The sequence below is a fragment of the Anabrus simplex genome, chromosome 6, assembly GCF_040414725.1.
Source record: "Anabrus simplex isolate iqAnaSimp1 chromosome 6, ASM4041472v1, whole genome shotgun sequence".
In the NCBI taxonomy this organism is placed as follows: domain Eukaryota; kingdom Metazoa; phylum Arthropoda; class Insecta; order Orthoptera; family Tettigoniidae; genus Anabrus; species Anabrus simplex.
In genome coordinates, this window is record NC_090270.1 from 267336952 (window position 1) to 267357586 (window position 20635).

At 37.9% G+C, this 20635-nt stretch overlaps 1 protein-coding gene across 2 annotated transcripts in view; it reads right to left on the minus strand.

Annotated features, from left to right (window-relative positions):
- Positions 1-498: 498 nt before the first annotated feature.
- The window catches only part of Cse1 (chromosome segregation 1), a 296434-nt gene continuing 276297 nt past the window's right edge, over positions 499-20635 (minus strand). Inside the window, exon 21 of one of the 2 annotated variants that reach the window (XM_067150404.2) lies at positions 499-982. In XM_067150404.2, the coding sequence (XP_067006505.1) occupies positions 825-982 (158 nt within the window). In that variant the 3' untranslated portion in view covers positions 499-824. The remainder of the gene's footprint in view (positions 983-20635) is intronic. The other variant, XM_067150403.2, reaches the window with a different exon arrangement.

Sequence of the window (20635 nt, forward strand, 5' to 3'; positions counted from 1 at the left end):
TGCAGAATATAGGCAACATATTCAAACTAGAAAGGATGGACCTGTAAGGAACAGTGACTTACTTGGACAATGTAACTTCACCAGTCTAAGGTGAAGGCAGAATGATTAAATATTATTTTCTTTGTGTTAGCCTGCAAAGGAAGTCTTTGGAATGTTATCAAAATAACCTGCTTTTTTCCATTCAAAGTTCTTCTTCACTTTGACTACAAATTTCACAAAACATAATTACAAACTAAAGGTAATTGAGAGTTCAATTTAGTTGTATAAAGGTATGAACAGGAAAAGAATCACATAATATGATGAACTTGATGATATATCAGAGTAGGACAGTGTATAACAAGACTTATAACATGAGAAAATGGAACATAAAGTTGCTTCAGGAAGATCACACGTGTGATGATCATATTAGTATTACACAAGCTACTTTCATAATGCCGAGGACAGGTTCTGAACTTAAGAAACTATTTTGTTAGAGTTGTTAAAGATGCGATAACATGATTTTTACCAAAAAGAATTTGTGGAACTAATACATACAAGCTCGGGAATAATTGGTTGAGAACAGTTTTCATTCTTCAGTAATTTGAACAGAAATTTTGTATGAAATTTGAAACTTTAGTTTTTTTTTATCAACCATTAGAAAAATACTTCATGATTAGTTTTATTTTTAAATAACATCCAATTCAATATTTACAGCAGCCATCACTTTAGAAGGCCTTAACATTAAAAGAAATACTTAACATAAACTCGTATAAAAATGCTTTACAAATGTGCACGCTACACGCACATGTTTGCTCAGTCTCCAGTCTCTATAACAGTGTCCATATTCACGCTAACTGCACATTGGCTCCATCCAGGTAGTTTTTCAAATGAGATCGGTGTGGCTCTCCTAGACCAGTAGCAAGTGTAGGACCAATGCGACCAGGATATGCTGTTGACAGTTTGGATAGGCTCTGTGCCAAGTGAAAACGAGCATCTCCCACACCTGCAATAAAAATTATACTAACATGAGTAATACACATATTTTAGACTTATGAAACAGTCTCCGGATAGTAATTAGACTTTAAAGGTTCATCACCTTAACAACCCCATGGCTAACAGGAATCTTACTGTCTACTTCATTAACAATTGTCTACAGACCAATAGGTCTCCAAAGCACCTGCGTGTTACACTTGACAGAATGCTGTCCTCTACACAATACCTAGAAAATTCTGCTCCCAAGCTTAAATAAGATATGGAACAACATTCATCTTCAGTTTTTCAGTCTCTTGAACACAAGATAAAGATTTATAAAACACTAGTAGGGTACATACCTGAAAAAAGAAAATCTATTCATTAATGACAGAATAATTCTAGAGATTATTACAAAGCCTTTGGCAAACAATTGCAAAAATACAACCCCCGCACATTATGTTCAGAGAAGATAAAACAGTATTGGGTTGACAAAAAGAAGAAAAACCTCCATAAAACTAAGTAGTCCTATGTTGGATAAAAAATTAAAATAAATAAATGACAGAATAACATTGGCTTTACGTCCCACTAACTACACTCTTTACGGATTTTGGAGACGCCGAGGTGCCGGAATTTAGTCCCACAGGAGTTCTTTTACGTGCCAGTAAATCTACCGACATGCGGCTGACGTATTTGAGCACCTTCAAATGCCACCGGAGTGAGCCAGGATCAAACCTACCAAGTTGGGGTCAGAAGGCCAGCGCCTCAACTGTCTGAGCCACTCAGCACGGCAGGAACAACATGGAACTGAAGTGCAAGAACTCTCTCTGTTCCTCGGACCTTGGACTTGTGTACTGGGCCACAGTATGGATAAACAGCCCTTGAGTGAAGATGTCTGACTGGATAACACAATGTGTTTGAAGACTGGAACTATCAAAAGTACCCCAGTTCAGTGGTTTTGTATCTTAAATCTCATCTGTCCAGCTCACTCCTGCAGATGGAACTATCTGTTGCAAAAGTATCATAAGTATACTTTATAATCAACACCTACCCATTCATGCAGAACTTACTGGTACACACATTGGCTGGTTATGTTCAACAATGGTTCCATGATTGATTATTTTTTTGCTGGTGGCTTTACGTCGCACCGACACAGATAGGTCTTATGGCGACGATCCATGATTGATTCTCACTTCCAGAGATTTGTGATATGCTACCCATGACAGAAAGAGTCCCTAGATTTGATATGCCTTGAATACTTTGGTCAACTCTGAATCTGCATAAAACCCATACAGTTTGCAAATAAAAATTTCTTTTCCACAGAGATAATGTGGGACTGAGAGAAACTATTTAGCACATCACTCAAAACAGATCAAACATGCCTATGAAGGAGAGTCAAAAGACTTCTTCTGAATACACACAAATTATTTTATATTTGCAAGCTTCATATAAAAACTGAGCTCATAGCAGGTCTTCAGTTCTAGCAAAGTATCCTGAAAAACTTAATACTACAGTGCAAAATAAAAGTTTTGCATATTACGAGCGGGCCAATGTCTAAGACACATAGTAATGCCAAACCCAGATCAGATTCGATGTTCGATATTTGACCGATAGTAGGCATTTGTTGGGTGTCAGTTTAACATCATCTTGTAAAGTTGTACTGGAAAGAAACAAACAAGAGTCAAATGAAGTCACATATAGATAGGGACAAGAAAACAAACACATAATAAGACAATCGTAATGGCAGGTCAGTGTGGGAAGAGGGAGCAATAAGGACAACACAAAGAAGATACAAGGACAAACATTAAAACACAAAAGGACAAGGACAATGTCCACATCTTCATACACTACTGTCTTCGATAGACTCTCTCCTAATCAATCGCAGTTCTTCAAACTACATTTCTTCTCAGTCCCCAACAAGATTGTTCCTGCTTCTCAGCTTCATCAGGAGGGCAGGCATCAATACACATTGATAGGCCATCTTCACAGATCTTCAGTCTTGATGCCGGAAGTGTAGGATAAAAAGAAACACGGATAAATACAGGAAAAGGGAAGATACGTAAGACACAGAAAAATACATGGAGGGGGGTAAAAGATAAGGAACACAACACAGACAAATGTCTGTCAAAATGGTCGTTCAATGAGTCCTGACGCCCACCTTCCAGATGAAGCTGGGAAGCAGAAACAAGCTCCTTGGGTGCTGAGAAAAGATGGCTGAAGAAGAACTGGGACTGATGAGGAGAGAGCTTAAGACAGAAGTGTATGAAGATGTGGGGATTGTCTTTGTCTCCTCTTTCTGCTGCTCCCTCGTTCCAAACTGACCTTCCATTAGCTTTGTCCTGTTGTATGTTCCTTTTCTTGTACCTATTCTATCTATATATGACTTCATTTGTAAGGTCAGTCAGTAATGTATAGATAGCATGTGTAGGACTGAGGTAAACACGACAACAGTACCCATTTCTGCTACTGACTGCATTCGAATTGTGACACCGCTGCAAAAAGGATAGCAATGAGTGCTCGTGCTGAAGTGAGTCAGAATGTCAAAATAGTCTGGAAAAAGTTAAGAGAAACACACACGGTTCATGATCAACAATAGATGGGACGCCTACACATAACAGCTCTCAGGGAGTTGCGTTTCTTGTTACTTTCAACATGTCAAAGGCCCGCTGCTACCACCAACTCATTCCATTAGGATATTTTTTTTTTTTTGCTAGGGGCTTTACGTCGCACCGACACAGATAGGTCTTATGGCGACGATGGGACAGGAAAGGGCTAGGAGTTGGAAGGAAGTGGCCGTAGCCTTAATTAAGGTACAGCCCCAGCATTTGCCTAGTGTGAAAATGGGAAACCACGGAACACCATCTTCAGGGCTGCTGACAGTGTGATTCGAACCCACTATCTCCCGTATGCAAGCTTTCAGCTGCGCGTTCCTCGCCAAGCTTAAAATCTAGTTTCATTAATTAAAAAGTACATGTTTCAGTCAGTGTGACGCGTTGCACAAAATGGCAAGCTCCAGCTGTAATGTTCTTGAAATGTTGCATTATTCAGATGAAAGTTTAGTTGGAAGTAGTAGTGATAGTATTAGCAGCAGTGATAATGAAATAGATAATGTGGCCGTGGTGCATGCAGTGATAAATGATGAGACTGCCGATGAGGAGGAACAAGTACTTGGAAATTTCGTGTGGGAGACGGTGGATAATTATACGGGTCAAAGGGAAGTTTTAAACAGTGAATTCGGACCAAGAGTTGGTGCAGAAAATATCAGTGAAATAATTGAATGTTTTGAAGTTTTTTACTATAGTGTAGTCAAATTAGTTGTGGAAGAAAGGAATAGTTTCATATATATCAATATAAAAATGCTAGGAGAAATCTGTTTTCCTTTTGGTCACCTATCTGATTTCCCTTGTGGCATCTTTTTAAGGGCTGCTTCTGCTTCTGCCCATGTAATGGGAGGTTCCTCTGTGCAGGTTTCAACAGCTGGTTCTTTTGTTCTCTGATCTGCTTCTATCTTGTTCAATAGGTGATCAAAATGATTCCTCAGAACCTCTCTGATCTCCTCTTCTTTCCTGGCCAGGTTTCCATTAGGATCCTCAATTGCTTTGATGGTTTCAACTGAATTCCTTTTGTTTTTGATCATTCTAAACAATAGTTTCATATTGCCTCTTCTGTCTTCCTTCAGTTTTTCAGTAAATTTCTCCCAGCACTATCTTCTCCTGTTCTATTACTCTTGTCCCGGTAAACGTGCTCGAGGTCTTTGATCTTCTCCTCGTTCCTTACCTTTTCTGGCTTGGATTTCTCTCTAACTCATTCTTTTTGTGCTATGTTCCTTACCTTTATTGAGGATCTTACTCTTTCATTCCAACAGGGTGTCTATTTTTCCCTTACTCTCGCACTTGTCTTCCCGCAAACCTCTATTGATGCTTTTATCAAGGTGTTTTAAAATCGTGTCAACTCTACCTCACCACTCTCCACTTCTTCTGTAGGTAGTTATCCACTTATACGGTCCTGATAGTCGGTCCTTTTTCCAATCTGTTGTAGTTCCCACACCTTAATCTAAGGTAATTTCCTGGTTGTTATCTTTTGTACATTAATGTCTTTAAGATCTGCCACTAATAACCGGTGGTCGCTACTGAGGTTCTCACTTGGAATCATCTTGACATCAGTCACAAGTCTACTTCTTTCTTTACCTGTAATGACATAGTCAATGATCGTCTTGCTCTTTCCATCCCAGCTGTAACGGGTAATCTTGTGATTGACTCTTTTGTTGAACCAACTGCTTTTTTACTACCGAACAGTTTCTTATGCAGAAGTCTAGAAGATGTTCCCCTTCTGAATTCCTTCTCCCATAGCCATGTGGTCCCATCACCTTCTCAGAGCCATTCCTGTCTGTCCAGAGTTTTGTGTTGAGGTCCCCGATGATGAATGCTCTCTCTTCACTGATGGTCTCTTCTAAGTCTTCGAGAATCTTGTTGTTTTCATCTTGACTGCAACCCATCTGAGGGGCATACACTTGCACCAGCATCAGCTTCTCTTTCCCAAGGTGAACTGTTGCCTTTATAATCTTCTCATTGATGTATTGGATCCCTGTAATACCATCTAACTCTTTAGACAATATCAATCCTACTCCATTTCTCAACTCTCTGTTGTTACCATTGCAGTAGAGGGTATAATTTTCCCTCAACTCTTTCTTCCCTTTACTTTTCCATTTAGTTTCACTCAGTCCAAGGATTGATGTTTTCCTTCTCTCCATTATGTCCACTAACTCTTCACATTTCCCAGTCAAACTCAGTACATTGATTGTTCCTATTCACGTGTGTTGTCTTCTCCGGGGTTGTTGCACAATCGCAAGGCTTGGCTTATCATCGAGCTGTAAGTCATTATACCTGGTGTGGGTCTGTGGGTGCTGTTGTCTACTCCGAGTTCTTTGTTTGCATCCGAGGCTCGTGTAAGTGTTGAAAGTGATTGCAGTTACTCTCCAAACGACTTGCTAGGCCTAACGTTAGAAAAGATTTTCTGTCAGGGTTATCTCCCTTAGCCTTTAGAAGTCCCCTGCCACATCTGCAAGGCAGCAGCTTCCAGTTGAATTTATGTGTCATTTTCTACACAGTGGCTTCAACAAGCCCCTAAGGGTGAACTCCTCTGCCCATAGCCATTGATTCTCCCTTAGTTTGTCAGGTTTGGTAACAGCTGGCCAACCCTCTGCCAGACAGTCGCAGGTAGTACTGTCGCACATGGTAGCATGATGTACCTGACCTGACGCGCTAAATAAAAAAATTAATAAATAAATAAATAAATAAATTTTCACTGAACACACATACAATATAAGAACACACAGAAATATGTACAGAGTAATTCAGTAATTCTCAATTGACAATATCGAGCAGTATCGAATAAAACTTGTTTCATTACGCTTACATGGCAACGTCAACACACACCATCATAACTGAACTACAACAACTCCGCTGGAATAAACTCTATGATTCTAGATAACTTTGGTTTCTGATAACATAGTAATAACACAAGATACCTGGAAGGTTCTACAGTTAACAACCAGAAGTCCTTTGTAAGTTCATGTTCACAAATTCTCTTGTAACAAATTTACCACTGTGGTGCATTACCTAAAGATATCTAGAAAGACCTTGAGTTATTATATAGACATCCTTGGTACACCAATGTTCCAAAGTTCACTTGAGTGAACACATACACAGTTGGAAGTTTCCCGAGTATCTTCAAACACGCAAAAGATTATTTACAAGTGCTAGGAGGACTGGCACAAGATAGATGGACTCTGCCAAGAACAGTATAAGGAAAAGAAGACTGGACTGGAATACAAATACTCAAGAGGAGTGGTGGAAGGAGAGGCAACGGCAGAAAAGTGCCATCAACACCTCAACCTGGAAATACAACTAGAAGTTTCCTGAACAACTTGGAATACATGAAATCATTTACAAGGGAAAATGAAAATGATGATGAAGCAGCATAAACTAACCTTAATCCAGAGTTCTCTTGAGTCAACACATATACAACTAGAAGTTTCCCAAACCACTTGGAAATACAACTAGAAGTTTCCTGAACAACTTGGAATACATTAAATTATTTACAAGTGATAGTGTAGGAGATGTCTGTCAACGGCAAGGTGATAGGATGTATTGGTAACTATTCTAGGTGCTACCTGTAAGACATGGCCAAACCATTGCAGTCGCCGTTCTTGCATTTTATCTGAATGGGGGCAATACCAAACTACTGCCTGAGAGGGTCATTTCGGGGTATGATCCTGGAGGGAGACACCCATTGTCCATTGAACCATGCGCATTTCATTGCATGAAGTTCTACTGCCTACACTTCTCTCTCATGTGTATATAGCTCATATATTATGGTTAACTTATGCCTATTGTTGTAGTTGTTGTTTGGGTATCAGCCCAGAGACTGGTTTGATACAGCAAATGGTAAGGTTGCAGACAGCAAGATTTTGTGACATAGAAAAATGGTGTTGAGAACTGTTTAAAATCAAAATTTAAAGACAAGGCTTTAGAATAATTTTTGGCAGCCTCCTTAGCTTTGTTCGTATGTACACAGGCAGCTTCTATGCATTTCAAATGCTGCAGATACGGTGTTTCATCATAATTTTGGCTTCTGACTTCTTTTGAGACCACATTGGATCACTTTAATCAACCCTTTAGTTTATCGATTTCTTGGTAGGAACTGACCGAGCCTTGCGGTCCTCCCAGTACTACTTCATACGTGTTGATATTCTTGCCCTTTCTTGTGTAGAGAATATTCTAGTTGGGATTTTCTTCTTTGTGAGTGTAAAGTGGAAAGTCATATTTTTTAAGTGTTGAGTTTAGGCTCTACTTTTTTCTTATCCACAGTAAGCATTTCAGAAATTCCATCAAAAGAGTTGCAGCATATCCAGGTGCAGATATTTCCTCGGATCATAATCCATTGATAGCTAACGTAAGAGTTCGTCTGAAAATCATGAAGAATAAGCCTAGAAGAGAGGTACTAAATACCCCTAATCTACAAAATTGTGAAACTCTGCAGAAAATTGCTCAGGATTTGAATAGGCATTTAAAAGAAATCAATACCAATAACTGTGAAACAGCAAATGATTTGTGGAATCAGTTTAAAAGTCGGGTAGAGGTACTTCTTCAAAACAAAGATCAAAAGATACATCCAATGAAGAAAAGGAAATGGATGACAGATGATATTCTTGAACTAATGGAACAACGAAGATTAGTAAAAAAATGATGCAGAGGAATACAAAAAATTACAACGCCACATAAGGAAAGAAATACATGCTGCGAAAGAGAACTGGATGAAAGAACAATGTGTGGAAATGGAAATCTTTCAGTCTAAACATGATCTGTTCAATATACATTGAAAATTATAGGAAATGTAACCTTTCTGTACTGGTTGATGCCACAAACAGGCCTATTATTAATGAAGAAGAAGTTTTAAATACTTGGGAAAATTATCTGATAGAACTTTTCTGTGATCAGAGAGGTGAGGAAACTAACCAACGAGCTAATTGTGAAAGCCCTGACATTCTTAAATCAGAAGTGCTATATGCTGCGAAAGTTTCAAAAAGCAAAAAAATCACCAGGTCCAGATAACATCCCTGTAGAACTTCTTAAAATGATTGACGAAGACAATATCCAATTCTTGGTAAAGTTGTTCAATACTATATATAATACTGGAGACATCCCATCTGACTGGCTGTTATCTACATTCATCATGTTGCCAAAGAAGCAAACGGCATGTAAGTATAATGATTATAGACTAATAAGCCACATGAGCCACACACTTAAAGTATTCCTTCGTGTAATATATAACAGAATCAAGACTAAGTGTGAACAAGACCTCGATGAAACACAGTTTGGGTTCAGAAATTCTTTTGGTACAAGGGAAGCACTGTTTGCGCTAAATATCCTAATTCAGAACAGTCTAGATCAACAGCAAGAAGTGTTTGCTTGTTTCATTGATTTTGAAAGGGCATTTGACAGAGTACAACATCCAAAACTTGTAGAACTCCTAAAGGATATAGGAGTTGACAGCAAAGATATCCGTATTATTGAAAACCTTTACTGGAGACAAAAGGCCGTTGTCCTAATCCGAAATCAAACTACAAACGAGATAGCCATCCAAACAGGAGTTAGACAAGGTTGTGCTTTGTCTCCATTGTTATTCAACCTTTACTCGGATAAAATTTTCAAAACAGCTTTAGAAAATCAACAATATGGAATAAAAGTAAATGGTGGCATAATTAACAACATAAGATATGCAGATGATACAGTCATCTTGTGTGACGATTTTGAAAGTCTCCAACTCCTGCTCAATAATATTAGTGCAGTAAGTGAGGACATGGGACTAGAAATAAATGTAAACAAGACCAAGTTCATGATCTTCAGCAGACGTGCAATGCTTAGGCAATCTTACAACTAAACAACCGACAGATTGTGAGAGAAGCGGGTGAACACTATTTAACAGATACTGAGAAAGCAAACCTCTTTAGTAAGGAATTCAGATATTCAGTAGATGATTGTCAGGAGTTGGAAACCGAAACAGAAGATACAGAAGGAGAGACACAGAGGGAAACAAGAAGCTTCTTATTCACAAATGAAGATATTTTCAGAGAAATCCAACTGCTTCAGCAAGGAAAAGCAGCAGGAAGTGATCAAATTACTGGGGAGGTGTTAAAGACAATGGGGTGGTACATAGTGCCTTATTTAAAATTTCTCTTTGACTATGTCATAAATAATAGTGTAATACCAAAGGAATGGAAGGAATCTATAATAATACCAATTTATAAAGGAAAGGGTGATAAAAGGAAACCAGAAAACTACAGACCAATCAGCCTGACCAGTATAGTTTGTAAAATACTGGAGAGTTTAATATCAAAGTACATCAGAGGGATATGTGATGATAAAAATTGGTTCATGAGGAGCCAGTATGGATTTAGAAAGAAATTTTCTTGTGAGGCACAACTGGTGGGATTTCAGCAGGACATATCAGATCAATTGGATTCAGGAGGCCAGTTAGATTGCATAGCCATAGATCTTTCCAAAGCCTTTGATAGAGTGGAACATGGAATATTATTAAAGAAATTGGAGGGAATAGGACTGGACGTAAGGGTTACACGTTGGGTGAAAACATTTCTAAATTCAAGGGTTCAGAAAGTCAAAGTAGGAAATAATGTATCGCAGGAAGAGAAAGTTTGGAAGGGAATTGCACAGGGTAGTATAATCGGTCCGTTACTTTTCTTAATATACGCAAATGATTTAGGGAACAATATAACATCAAAAATAAGATTGTATGCAGATGACATAATTGTTTATAGAGAAATAAACAACATTGAGGATTGTTCAGAATTACAAAGGGACCTTGAAAGTATCCAACAATGGGTTGAAGAAAATAATATGAAGGTTAATGGAGGCAAATCAACTGTTACAACTTTTACAAACAGGAGCTCTAAAACTGAATTTGAATATACTTTGGATGAGGTAGTTATCCCAAAAGATGGCAAGTGCAAATACTTAGGTGTGAGATTTGAAAGTAATTTGCACTGGAAGGGTCATATTGATGACATTGTTGGGAAAGCATACAGATCATTACATGTCATAATGAGGCTACTTAAAGGATGCAACAAAGAATTAAAAGAGAAAAGTTACCTAAGTATGGTTCGTCCATTATTGGAATATGCAAACAGTGTTTGGGATCCTCATCAAGAATACCTAATAAAAGAAATAGACAGTGTGCAGAGGAAAGCAGCAAGGTTTGTAACAGGGGATTTCAGGAGAAAGAGTAGTGTATCAGAAATGTTAAAGGAACTAGGGTGGGAAACTTTAAATAAGAGAAGGGAAAAAACTAGACTTATAGGGTTATTTAGAGCCTATACAGGAGAAGCAGCATGGGGAGATATCCGTGAGAGGCTTCAGTTGGAAAATAATTATATCGGCAGGACTGACCACAAATGTAAAATTAGAAGAAATTTTAGTAGAAGCGATTGGGGTAAATTTTCATTCATTGGGAAGGGTGTAAAGGAGTGGAACAGTTTACCAGGGGTAGTGTTTGATCCTTGTCCAAAATCTGTACAGATATTCAAGAAGAGAATAAACAGCAACAGAGAAAATAAATGAAATGTTAGAGGGCATTCGACCAGTGCAGGTTAATGTAAATAAAAAAATGTGTGTGAATAAATTAATTCCATCCCCTAGTCTAAGGAGTTCGGACAGCCAAAGTAGAGGACTGCCTGTAGGGGTGAAGTACAGTGGGGACTTCGAGGGCCCTGGGACCGCTACGGTAGCTGTGAAGGCCCTTCAGGAACTCTGAAAAGTGGTGGCAAAAGGGGCTCTGGTTAAGACGCAGCAGGTCGTTATGCTACTTAGGTTCCAGAATGGGTAAAGGAAAACAGAAAAAAGTAAATAAATGCAATGTAAAATTTAATCTTATACCAGTTATACAGTATCATTTGAAGTAATTCCACATAAAGTATATCAGTTGACTATATTTGTAAGTAGTACCGGAGATATTATTAGAAGAATTTTGTAAACAATATAAATTTACTAAGGATGAGCTGTGTGTTTAATAGAAAAAAACTGTTAGCGTAAATTGTATAATATTGTATTATAGGAAAATTTTGTTCTCTTGTTAATTTAATATTTAGTGCTTGACAATAATGTATTTTAGTGTACCATTTGCCACCGAGGTAGGCACCTCATTTGCAAATAAAGAGATTTTGATTTTGAGTAACTACTTTTAAATTCTGGGTGCCATTGTCACTGAACAACTTGATCCCGAGAAAGAAGTGAAACAGAGGATAGCAATAGCACGAAAAATATTTACAAAAATGAAATCTTTCTTTTGCAATAACTACTTAAATTTAAAACTTAGACAGAGGATGGTCAAGTGCTATATATGGTCAGCCTTGCTATATGGTGTGGAAACATGGACTCTCAAGAATATATAAGTGAAACGCTTGGAAGCCTTTGAAATGTGAATCCACCGTAGGATGCTCAGGATTTCGTGGGTTGCACGACTAACGAACCAAGAAGTACTCAGAAGGGCAAGAGCAAGTCGGGAACTCATTCAAACAATAAAACTCCAGAAGATCTCTTACCTTGGCCACATCCTTAGAAATGACCGTTACCTCATCTTACAGTGGATTGTACAAGGCAAAATACAGGGTCGAAGAGGTGTCGGGAGGAGGCGAACATCATGGCTGGGAAACATCAAAGAATGGACTGGAATTCACAGTGTTGAAAGACTTTTCCACCTAGCAAGAGATCGTACTGCATTCACCACAGTGATCGCCAACGTCAGGGGGACCTGATACGGTACTATGAAGAAGTGTCATCCAGTATAAGGCCAATTTCTTTCAAATCCTCCCTAATTTATTTTATCTATCTGCATCCAGTTGTATTTTTTGAAGCAAGACTGTACTGCATTAGCTGTTTCAGAAGTTGTGAATCTGGCATTCTCAGGATGTGGCCAAAGTACCCGAGTCTTTTCTTGCGCATGGTATCAGTAATGGGTTCTAATTTCCGATATACAATGTTGTTAGGTACTATTCGCTATTGCCTATCTTTTTTATAGCTATTAGTGATACAAGTTCTTCCAATTTGTCTTTCGATCTTCTGTAATCTGTCAGTATTGGATTGTTCGTTTAGATGGAATAATGTTTCTGCAGCATATGTGGCTCCTGGCTTTATGAGTGTATTGTAATATTTGATTTTTACATTAATCGATAAGCATTCCTTTTTGTAAGTTTCCCATGTTAATTTTTGTGCCTTGGGTAACTTGTTTGCCCTTATCTGATTTGAAGGTCTTTCATTTAAATTATTTGTTATTATCTCACCTAGATATTTGAAATGTGTTAATTGTGTTACAATTCTAATTTTAGTACTGTTAATATGTATTTCTTTTAATGGTGTTGGTTTTTGGAGCATACTCTGTTTTCGCAAATGATATTTTAAGGCCAATTTTATTTGCAATGGTGTGAAGCTCTGATATTTGAGTTTTTGTTTCATCTAAACCTTTGGCTTGTAACGCCACGTCACCTGAAAAACCAAGGCAATTTGTTTGGATTTTCCTACCTATTTTAATATGTGGAGGGCATTTCCTAAACCATTCTCGCATTACCATTTCTAGTGCACAATTAAATAGTAATGGTGATAAGCCATCACCCTGCCATAACCCAGTAGTTACTTCAAATGGGTCTGATAATTCGCCTCTGAACTTTACTTTTGATCTGGTCTCTGTAAAAGTTAATTTTATCATATTTACTAATTTAGGATGTAATCCCATGTGTCGTAAAATTTTTAATAAAGATTTACTGTGAATAGTATCATAGGCCTTCTTGAAGTCGATAACTGTTATTACCATCTCTCTACTTCTTTTTCTATTATAATCCATTATCACTTTGAGGCTCATACTTTGGTTGATAATTCCAGGGACAATCTTTACACTTTTGCAAGTTTACCATAGTATACCTGGATGCCCAGATAGATAACAATGAAAACTGCATTATAATATGAATTTCTCCCCCCCCCCCACCAAAAATTCAGACTTACATCTTTACTTCATATGAAGTATATATTGCATAATTTCGATGATAATACATGAAGAATGTGAAAACAAGTATTTAAAACAAATATTTCTTTTCTTTTGTGATCAGCAGAATATAGAAGTACAGAATCATGTCTACACATATAATAAAACAGAAGTGGAAGCCACATTTGTATTTCTGCTCTACTGTAGCTCGGAAACGCCTGGAGGTACTTCAATGAAATTTAATGTACGTTTACGTGCATTCTTAACTTAAATAATATAAAGATAACACCAAGTAGATGGACAATGGCGATTACTGCCTAATGAAGTTGTATACCAGGAGACTGAGTCTATAATAGATACAAAGCGGAAAAGAAGAGTTGCTTTTTTCTGTCGCATATCATGACTACCAGAGACTAGGATACTCAAACATTTATTCAACTACTTTTGGAAAAGTACAACTAAAAATCACTGGTTCAAAGAAGTCCAAGAAGATTTAAATGAATTAGGCTTGACAATTCAACAAATTGAAAACAGAGAAGAGAAGAGGATCCTGAGAAATAACGACGTGAGACTTAAATTGAAGACCTATACACGCAAACAGTACAACATAACTGACAAAGAACGGGCAGCCAGGTCAGAGAGAATGAAACATTTCTGGGAACAAAATAAGAAACATCAACCGAATTTGTAACCAATATTCATAAGACTTGACTGTATATAGATTGATTTCAGTGCTCCAATGTGGGCGTAAAATAAATTTAAAAAAATATAAAGATAACTCAAACAAAGCATATGCATTAAAAGAAAATGGAAGAAAGTTTGAAAAAACAAAACTGATTTTGACCTTTAACACGTTGCCTGCGGCAGTGAATTTTGATGATTTAATTTTACGTCATATTCGCCCACCAGCAACCGAGTGCTGCCTTTAGTTATTATCAGTTCGGGTCACCGGCAACCTGGTGAATTTGACTTTGGCTTGTCCCCACTATGAAATCCAAAATAACGCTGGTGCACTTATTGTGTGTGTTATTGTTGAGGAGACATTCCAATGTATTTACCTCTACGACAGTTTTCCAATTCAACAAGTGTGTGACCCAGAAATTACCCCAGAAGTAAATGTTAGTTTCTCATTCATTGATCTGTTTTTATGGGAATATAATATGCCTATGTTAATAATTTTCTTATCATGCTTAATAACAATATCACAAAAGACAAAGAATATAAATTAAGAACAATATATAATAGACATGAAAAAAACCCATTTAAACAGCTATTTACAATTAAAATGAAAAACAAAAATGTAACATCATTTGCCTATATTTTTCAAAAAAGTCTTCAAGTAAAGCTATTGATTTTCAGAAGAAATATAACACAAACACTGTTTTACACATTCACTGGAACTTTTTCACATGTTTCATTGAAACACTCGATGCACATTATTGGTGTTCCGGGACACACAGCGCAGAATGTCACCACCTTCTTCGTTTCGTCGTCGGCAGTTTTCTTATCACGCCGTGTAATGTTGCTGAATTTTTCTAGCTGGTCCTTCTGCTTTGCCCAGTGTGTACGCCCTGTTCCTTGCTGGAGGTGTAGAAGATGTAGCAGTACTGTACCAACATACAGAGAAGGCAAGAGATTCCCTGAAATGGCGGAAAGATTTTTTTCTTTCCAGAACTGCACTTGCAGTGTAGGATCCAGGCATTTACAACTGCAGCCCCCAGGAGAAGTTCAATAGCAACTTTCCTCCATCATTTGACACCCTTTCTCAATGTGGTGTAATATGACTACATTTGGTCACCAAGATCGACATCCTATCTTGCTGTAGTGCAACACAGATTTTGGCTTCAAAATTTGATCTCCCCTTTATTGTTCCTTTTTCCAATGTCTTCCAGAATATCGGCATGATCAGGCACAGTGGATATCAAGACTCTCGTCTTGTCTAACCAGTTAGTTATTTTGACCCCCTTTTCATTCTCTGCTCCAGAAATTTCCCCTTTTAAAATGCTTATTAACTACATCTTTGGGGAGACTGCTCTTATTGGGACAAATTGTTCCATAGAGAAGTGTTTTCTTGTCTAATAGATTCTATGCCAATGGAACACTTGCACAAAAATTGTCGGCGAACAAGATGCGACCTTTTCCCAACAATGGCTCACACATTTTCGTGACGACTGCTTCAGCGTGACTTGTCCCTTGCAGCTCATCTTTCCCTTGATAAACTCTTACAGCAAATGTATACTCATCTTCTGTGCACACTTTGTAGAGTTTAATTCCATACTTATGTGACTTGTTCGGAATATATTGCCTGGAGAGCAATCTTTCCCTCCACAGCACCATAGACTCGTCGATTACAACATTTCTCCCAGAGTTAAGGCATTCTAAAAATTTTCAAGAAGCTGTTCTACTAGAGATTTAACTTTGTACAATCTTTCTTCATTTCCCTCTCTAGGGGCTTCATTATCACGCAAATGCCAACAGGAGAGAAAGCTAGGAAGCAATCCCGAGCCATAGTGGCTTTTATTACCTCATCTATATACCGTATTTATGCAAATAATCACCGCACCCTAATTTTCGGAAGGCTCATCAAAAAAAGTAAATGAACTAAAATTCCTTCCCTCGAAAGAGTAACATAGATATAAACAAACGAGTAATATCATTCCACTGGGTCCATGTGGTCTTTCCGCAAATATGAACATGTAAATTTATGGATACAGCCCCTTTGCCTGAGATGATAAAAATACATTATTACTGCTAAGAAATATATCTGCCATGAAAATTAGCATGTGGGTATACTTATGTGACAGATATTAATCTGGACTTGCGCTAGGCTCGATTCACTGTAGATTGGAAGATTCGTTGTCTCTTGTATCACTAGTAACCTCTCCTAAATTACTTACAAATTCGTCACACTCAAATGCAAAGAGGAGAAGAACTCCACCTACTCAATATTTGTTTATTATTATTATTATTATTAAAAATACAGGACCGGTTTCAACCCTAGCGGGTCATCCTCAGCTGGACATATACATATAACACACCGTGCAATTGCAAACATTACCATAACTAAAAAGGAATATCATGTGACGGTAACATGTCAGGTTGTACTCATGAGTAGGGCATTCGTCAAACTGGAAGTTAAGTATATGTTATCATGCGTGAATGCGAATCTATGAAAAGTGAATATTCCTAAACTTAAAACTTATAAGTATTCATAAAATAGAAACAACATATGCGTAAAACACTTTCATGCTTGTGAATGTGAATGTTTGAGTTTATGGCTTGCACTCTTTCTTAATTCTTCAGTTTGACTGCTATCATTAAGTCTAGTTGTCCACAACTGTACATTAAACACTCAATGGCTTAAATTGTAATATGAGTTACACTTTAAAATACCAATATCTCATTTAAAAGATTTTTGTCACCATATGCACACGAAGGATAAGAAACACTTTCTTCTTTTATATCCTAGGTGTAAAATATCATATACTTCAAAATATTTCTCCCCTAAGGGGTTTACATGGTGGTTGACTCTCAAAAACACAATATCCATTTTTCCAAAACCGTTTCAGGCACAAACTTAATTTTCTTTTCTATGAATGGTGATCTCCTACATCCTAGATGTTAATATTTAAAAATATTCACCCTTTAAAATGTATTCATTCCTCCATTACTGTTCGACATACAAAATAAAAATTTCACTGGTTGGTTTAAAACATTCAAATTCTTCCCTATGGGTTTCAAATGAGTGTTAGATCAGAAAACAAATAATCACTTCCCCAAGCTCTTCTTACATGGCGTTTTAGTGAGTGGCACACGCGAAACCAGCTCCTCGAAAGTGTGTAATTTCAAGTGTTTAACAGCGGGATTTTCAGTGTACGCATACAGTGAAGTTATTAAAGAAAAACACGAATGTACTCATCGGGAATCCTGAAATAGTATTAATTCCGGAGCTTGTTGTGAACATAGCAGAATGGGTGCTTGCGAGCAATGTGGAGTGGAGCTGGGAAGAGCCCTTAAGGTACAGTGTGTTCAGTGCAAAACGTGGTACCACAAGAATTGTGTGAACAACCTGAATAGATACAGTGTATGGTCCTGTGAAAGTTGTAGTGTAAATGAAGGAGACAACAGTAAGAGGAAATCAGTGGGGAACACTATCCCATCCTTAGATAGTATATTTACTCTTCTAAAAGAACTACTTGAAGAAATTCAGCAAATGAAGGAAGACCAAAAGACAAGAGAGACTGATTTAGGGAACTCACTCGAACTGTGTCATAAGAAGTTGGACGATATGGCCCAGCTTATTTCAAAGCAACAAACTGATCTCGATAAGTGTTTTGATCACATAGAAAAGCTGACTCAGGAAAACTGCAATTTAAGGGAAAAAATAAAATCCCTAGAGTGCCGAGTGAATGACGCGGAAATGTACTCAAGAAGGAACATAATTGAAATCCAGGGGGTTCCTGATATCCAAAACGAAACTTACTGGACACAGTTAAGAAGATTGGATGGGCTCTGGACATACAGTAGAGGTGAAAGAAGAGATGGTGGACGCGTATCATCGCCTCCGGAAAGACCCGCACAAACAACACTGCGGAATTATAGTGAAGCTGGTAAGGCGAATGGACAAAGATCTGTTCATGAAAAGAGGGCGAGTGAAGAGAAACCTCTCCACCAGGCATGCAGATCTTCCAGGCGACAGTGTTATCTATATCAACGAGAGTCTGATACCGCAGAGAAGAAAACTGCTAGCCCAGGCTCGAGTCATCCGCAGACAGAAGGACTAGGCGTATATATGGGTAAGAAACGGAGTCATTAAAATGCGTAAAACTCAGGGTTCCAAAGTAGTTGTTATTTTTTTTTTTGCTAGGGGCTTTACGTCGCACCGACACAGATAGGTCTTATGGCGACGATGGGATAGGAAAGGCCTAGGAGTTGGAAGGAAGCGGCCGTGGCCTTAATTAAGGTACAGCCCCAGCATTTGCCTGGTGTGAAAATGGGAAACCACGGAAAACCATTTTCAGGGCTGCCGATAGTGGGATTCGAACCTACTATCTCCCGGATGCAAGCTCACAGCCGCACGCCTCTACGCGCACGGCCAACTCGCCCGGTAGTAGTTGTTATTAACAACCAGGATGATCTAATTAAGCTGTACATTAATGGATGACACTAGGCTTAATATTTATTATCAAATTTATTATTATTATCAAACTTGATGAACTGAGTCAGAACATTCAGGCCAATGAATTTATGTTATGTAATTGAATATCAATTCATGGCCCTAACAGAGACTTGGCTGGACTCTACTGTGTTAGATAGTGAGGTCTGTAGTGAGCAGTACAGAGTGTACAGGGCTGACCGTAGCACTAGGAGGGGCAGGGGTGTGCTCACTGCTGTCAAGAGAGGATTAACTGTGCTCAAGGCCGAATAGGTCACAAATAGTTTTGAGGGGCTCTTACTGAAAGTTGTCATTCAAGGAAAGGTATGGTATTTCGGTAATGTGTATGTACCACCTTCCTCAAAATCAGCTGTCTACAGTGAATCTCATTACGAGCTACACAACAGTAATGTTGTCATTGTCGGTGATTTCAACGTACCATCAATTAGTAACATGAACAGTGATTTGAACACAAATACGCAAAGTCAGCAATTAAGAAATTTTATTAATCTTCATAATCTGTTCTTATGTAATTCACTTCCAAATTGTAACGGAAAAACTTTAGACTTAGTAATGACTAATCAAAATATTTCAAATATTGAATGCACAAGGAGCACAGACCCGCTACTGCCAGAGGATGTACACCACCCGGCCTTAGAAACAGAGCTACGAATTACATTGCATCGGACTAAACCTAACACTACCCCCAGACTGCATATAATTTTAAAAAAGCGAACCACGATCATCTGTTCATGAGGCTTAGAGACATGAATTGGAACTCTCTCTATGAATGCACTGAAGTTGATGCTGCAGTAGATTGTTTTTACGGCAACCTTTGTTCAGTTATAAATGAATCGGTTCCCATGAAAAAAAAAAAAAACAGTAAGGCAAAACATACCCCATTTGGTTTACAGATAGCATAATCCGAAAATTGAAAGAAAAAGAATATTACAGAAAGCGGAACCACATTACGGAACATTATGATAGTCAATATAAAATTCTGAGAGCTCAAATTAAATCTGAAATTAAGTCTGCACACAGAAGATAGATTGAGACAATGGAACAAGGTATCAACAATGACAATAGATCTTTCTGGGCATACATTAAAAACAGGAGAAAGAATAGTAGGGATTGCAACACTTACAAATCTGAAAATAACATACTACATACTAAGGATGAAATTGCGGACTACTTCCACTAGATACTAAGGATGAAATTGCGGACTACTTCCAATCAGTATATTCCCTGCATAAGGCACAATATCGCATACCTAACGCTCCATCTGTCACTAACGATACGTTGCATATTAAAAACTTCCCTTTAGAAGAGGTTGAAGTAGCACATAAAAAAAGCTGAAACCTAAAGCATCTGCAGGGCCAGACCATGTACCACCGTATGTGATAAAAGGTTGTTCAGAAGTTCATAAGCATCCACTTCTATTTATTTATAATTTGATTATTAAAACATCTATATTTCCATCCGCCTGGAAGCTATCACGAGTGTGCCCCATACTTAAATCAGGGAATCCCACACTAATAAACAACTACCGGCCTATTTCTATTTTATCCGCGATAGCAAAAGTTTTCGAATTTATGCTATGTAATCGACTAACAACATATTTAAGATCCCTTTACATCAGACAATATGGTTTCCTTTCACGACGTTCCACAGTCACAAACTTGGTTAACTTCACTCAGCGAGTGTCCACAGAACTTGACACGAGTGGACAAATGGACGTAGTATTTACAGATTTTGCAAAAGCATTCGATAAAATTAATCACGATGCCCTATTAAGTAAGTTAAACCTGTTCGGTTTCTCGAAACAACTGTTGCATTTTTTCAGTTCCTATCTGGGTGATAGGAAGCAGTTCGTTTCTTTCCAGAGATATTCTTCTCGGGAATACCCTGTAAATTCAGGAATAATTCAGGGGTCAAATTTAGGCCCTTTAGTTTTTCTTGCATTCATCAACGACTTGCCTCAAC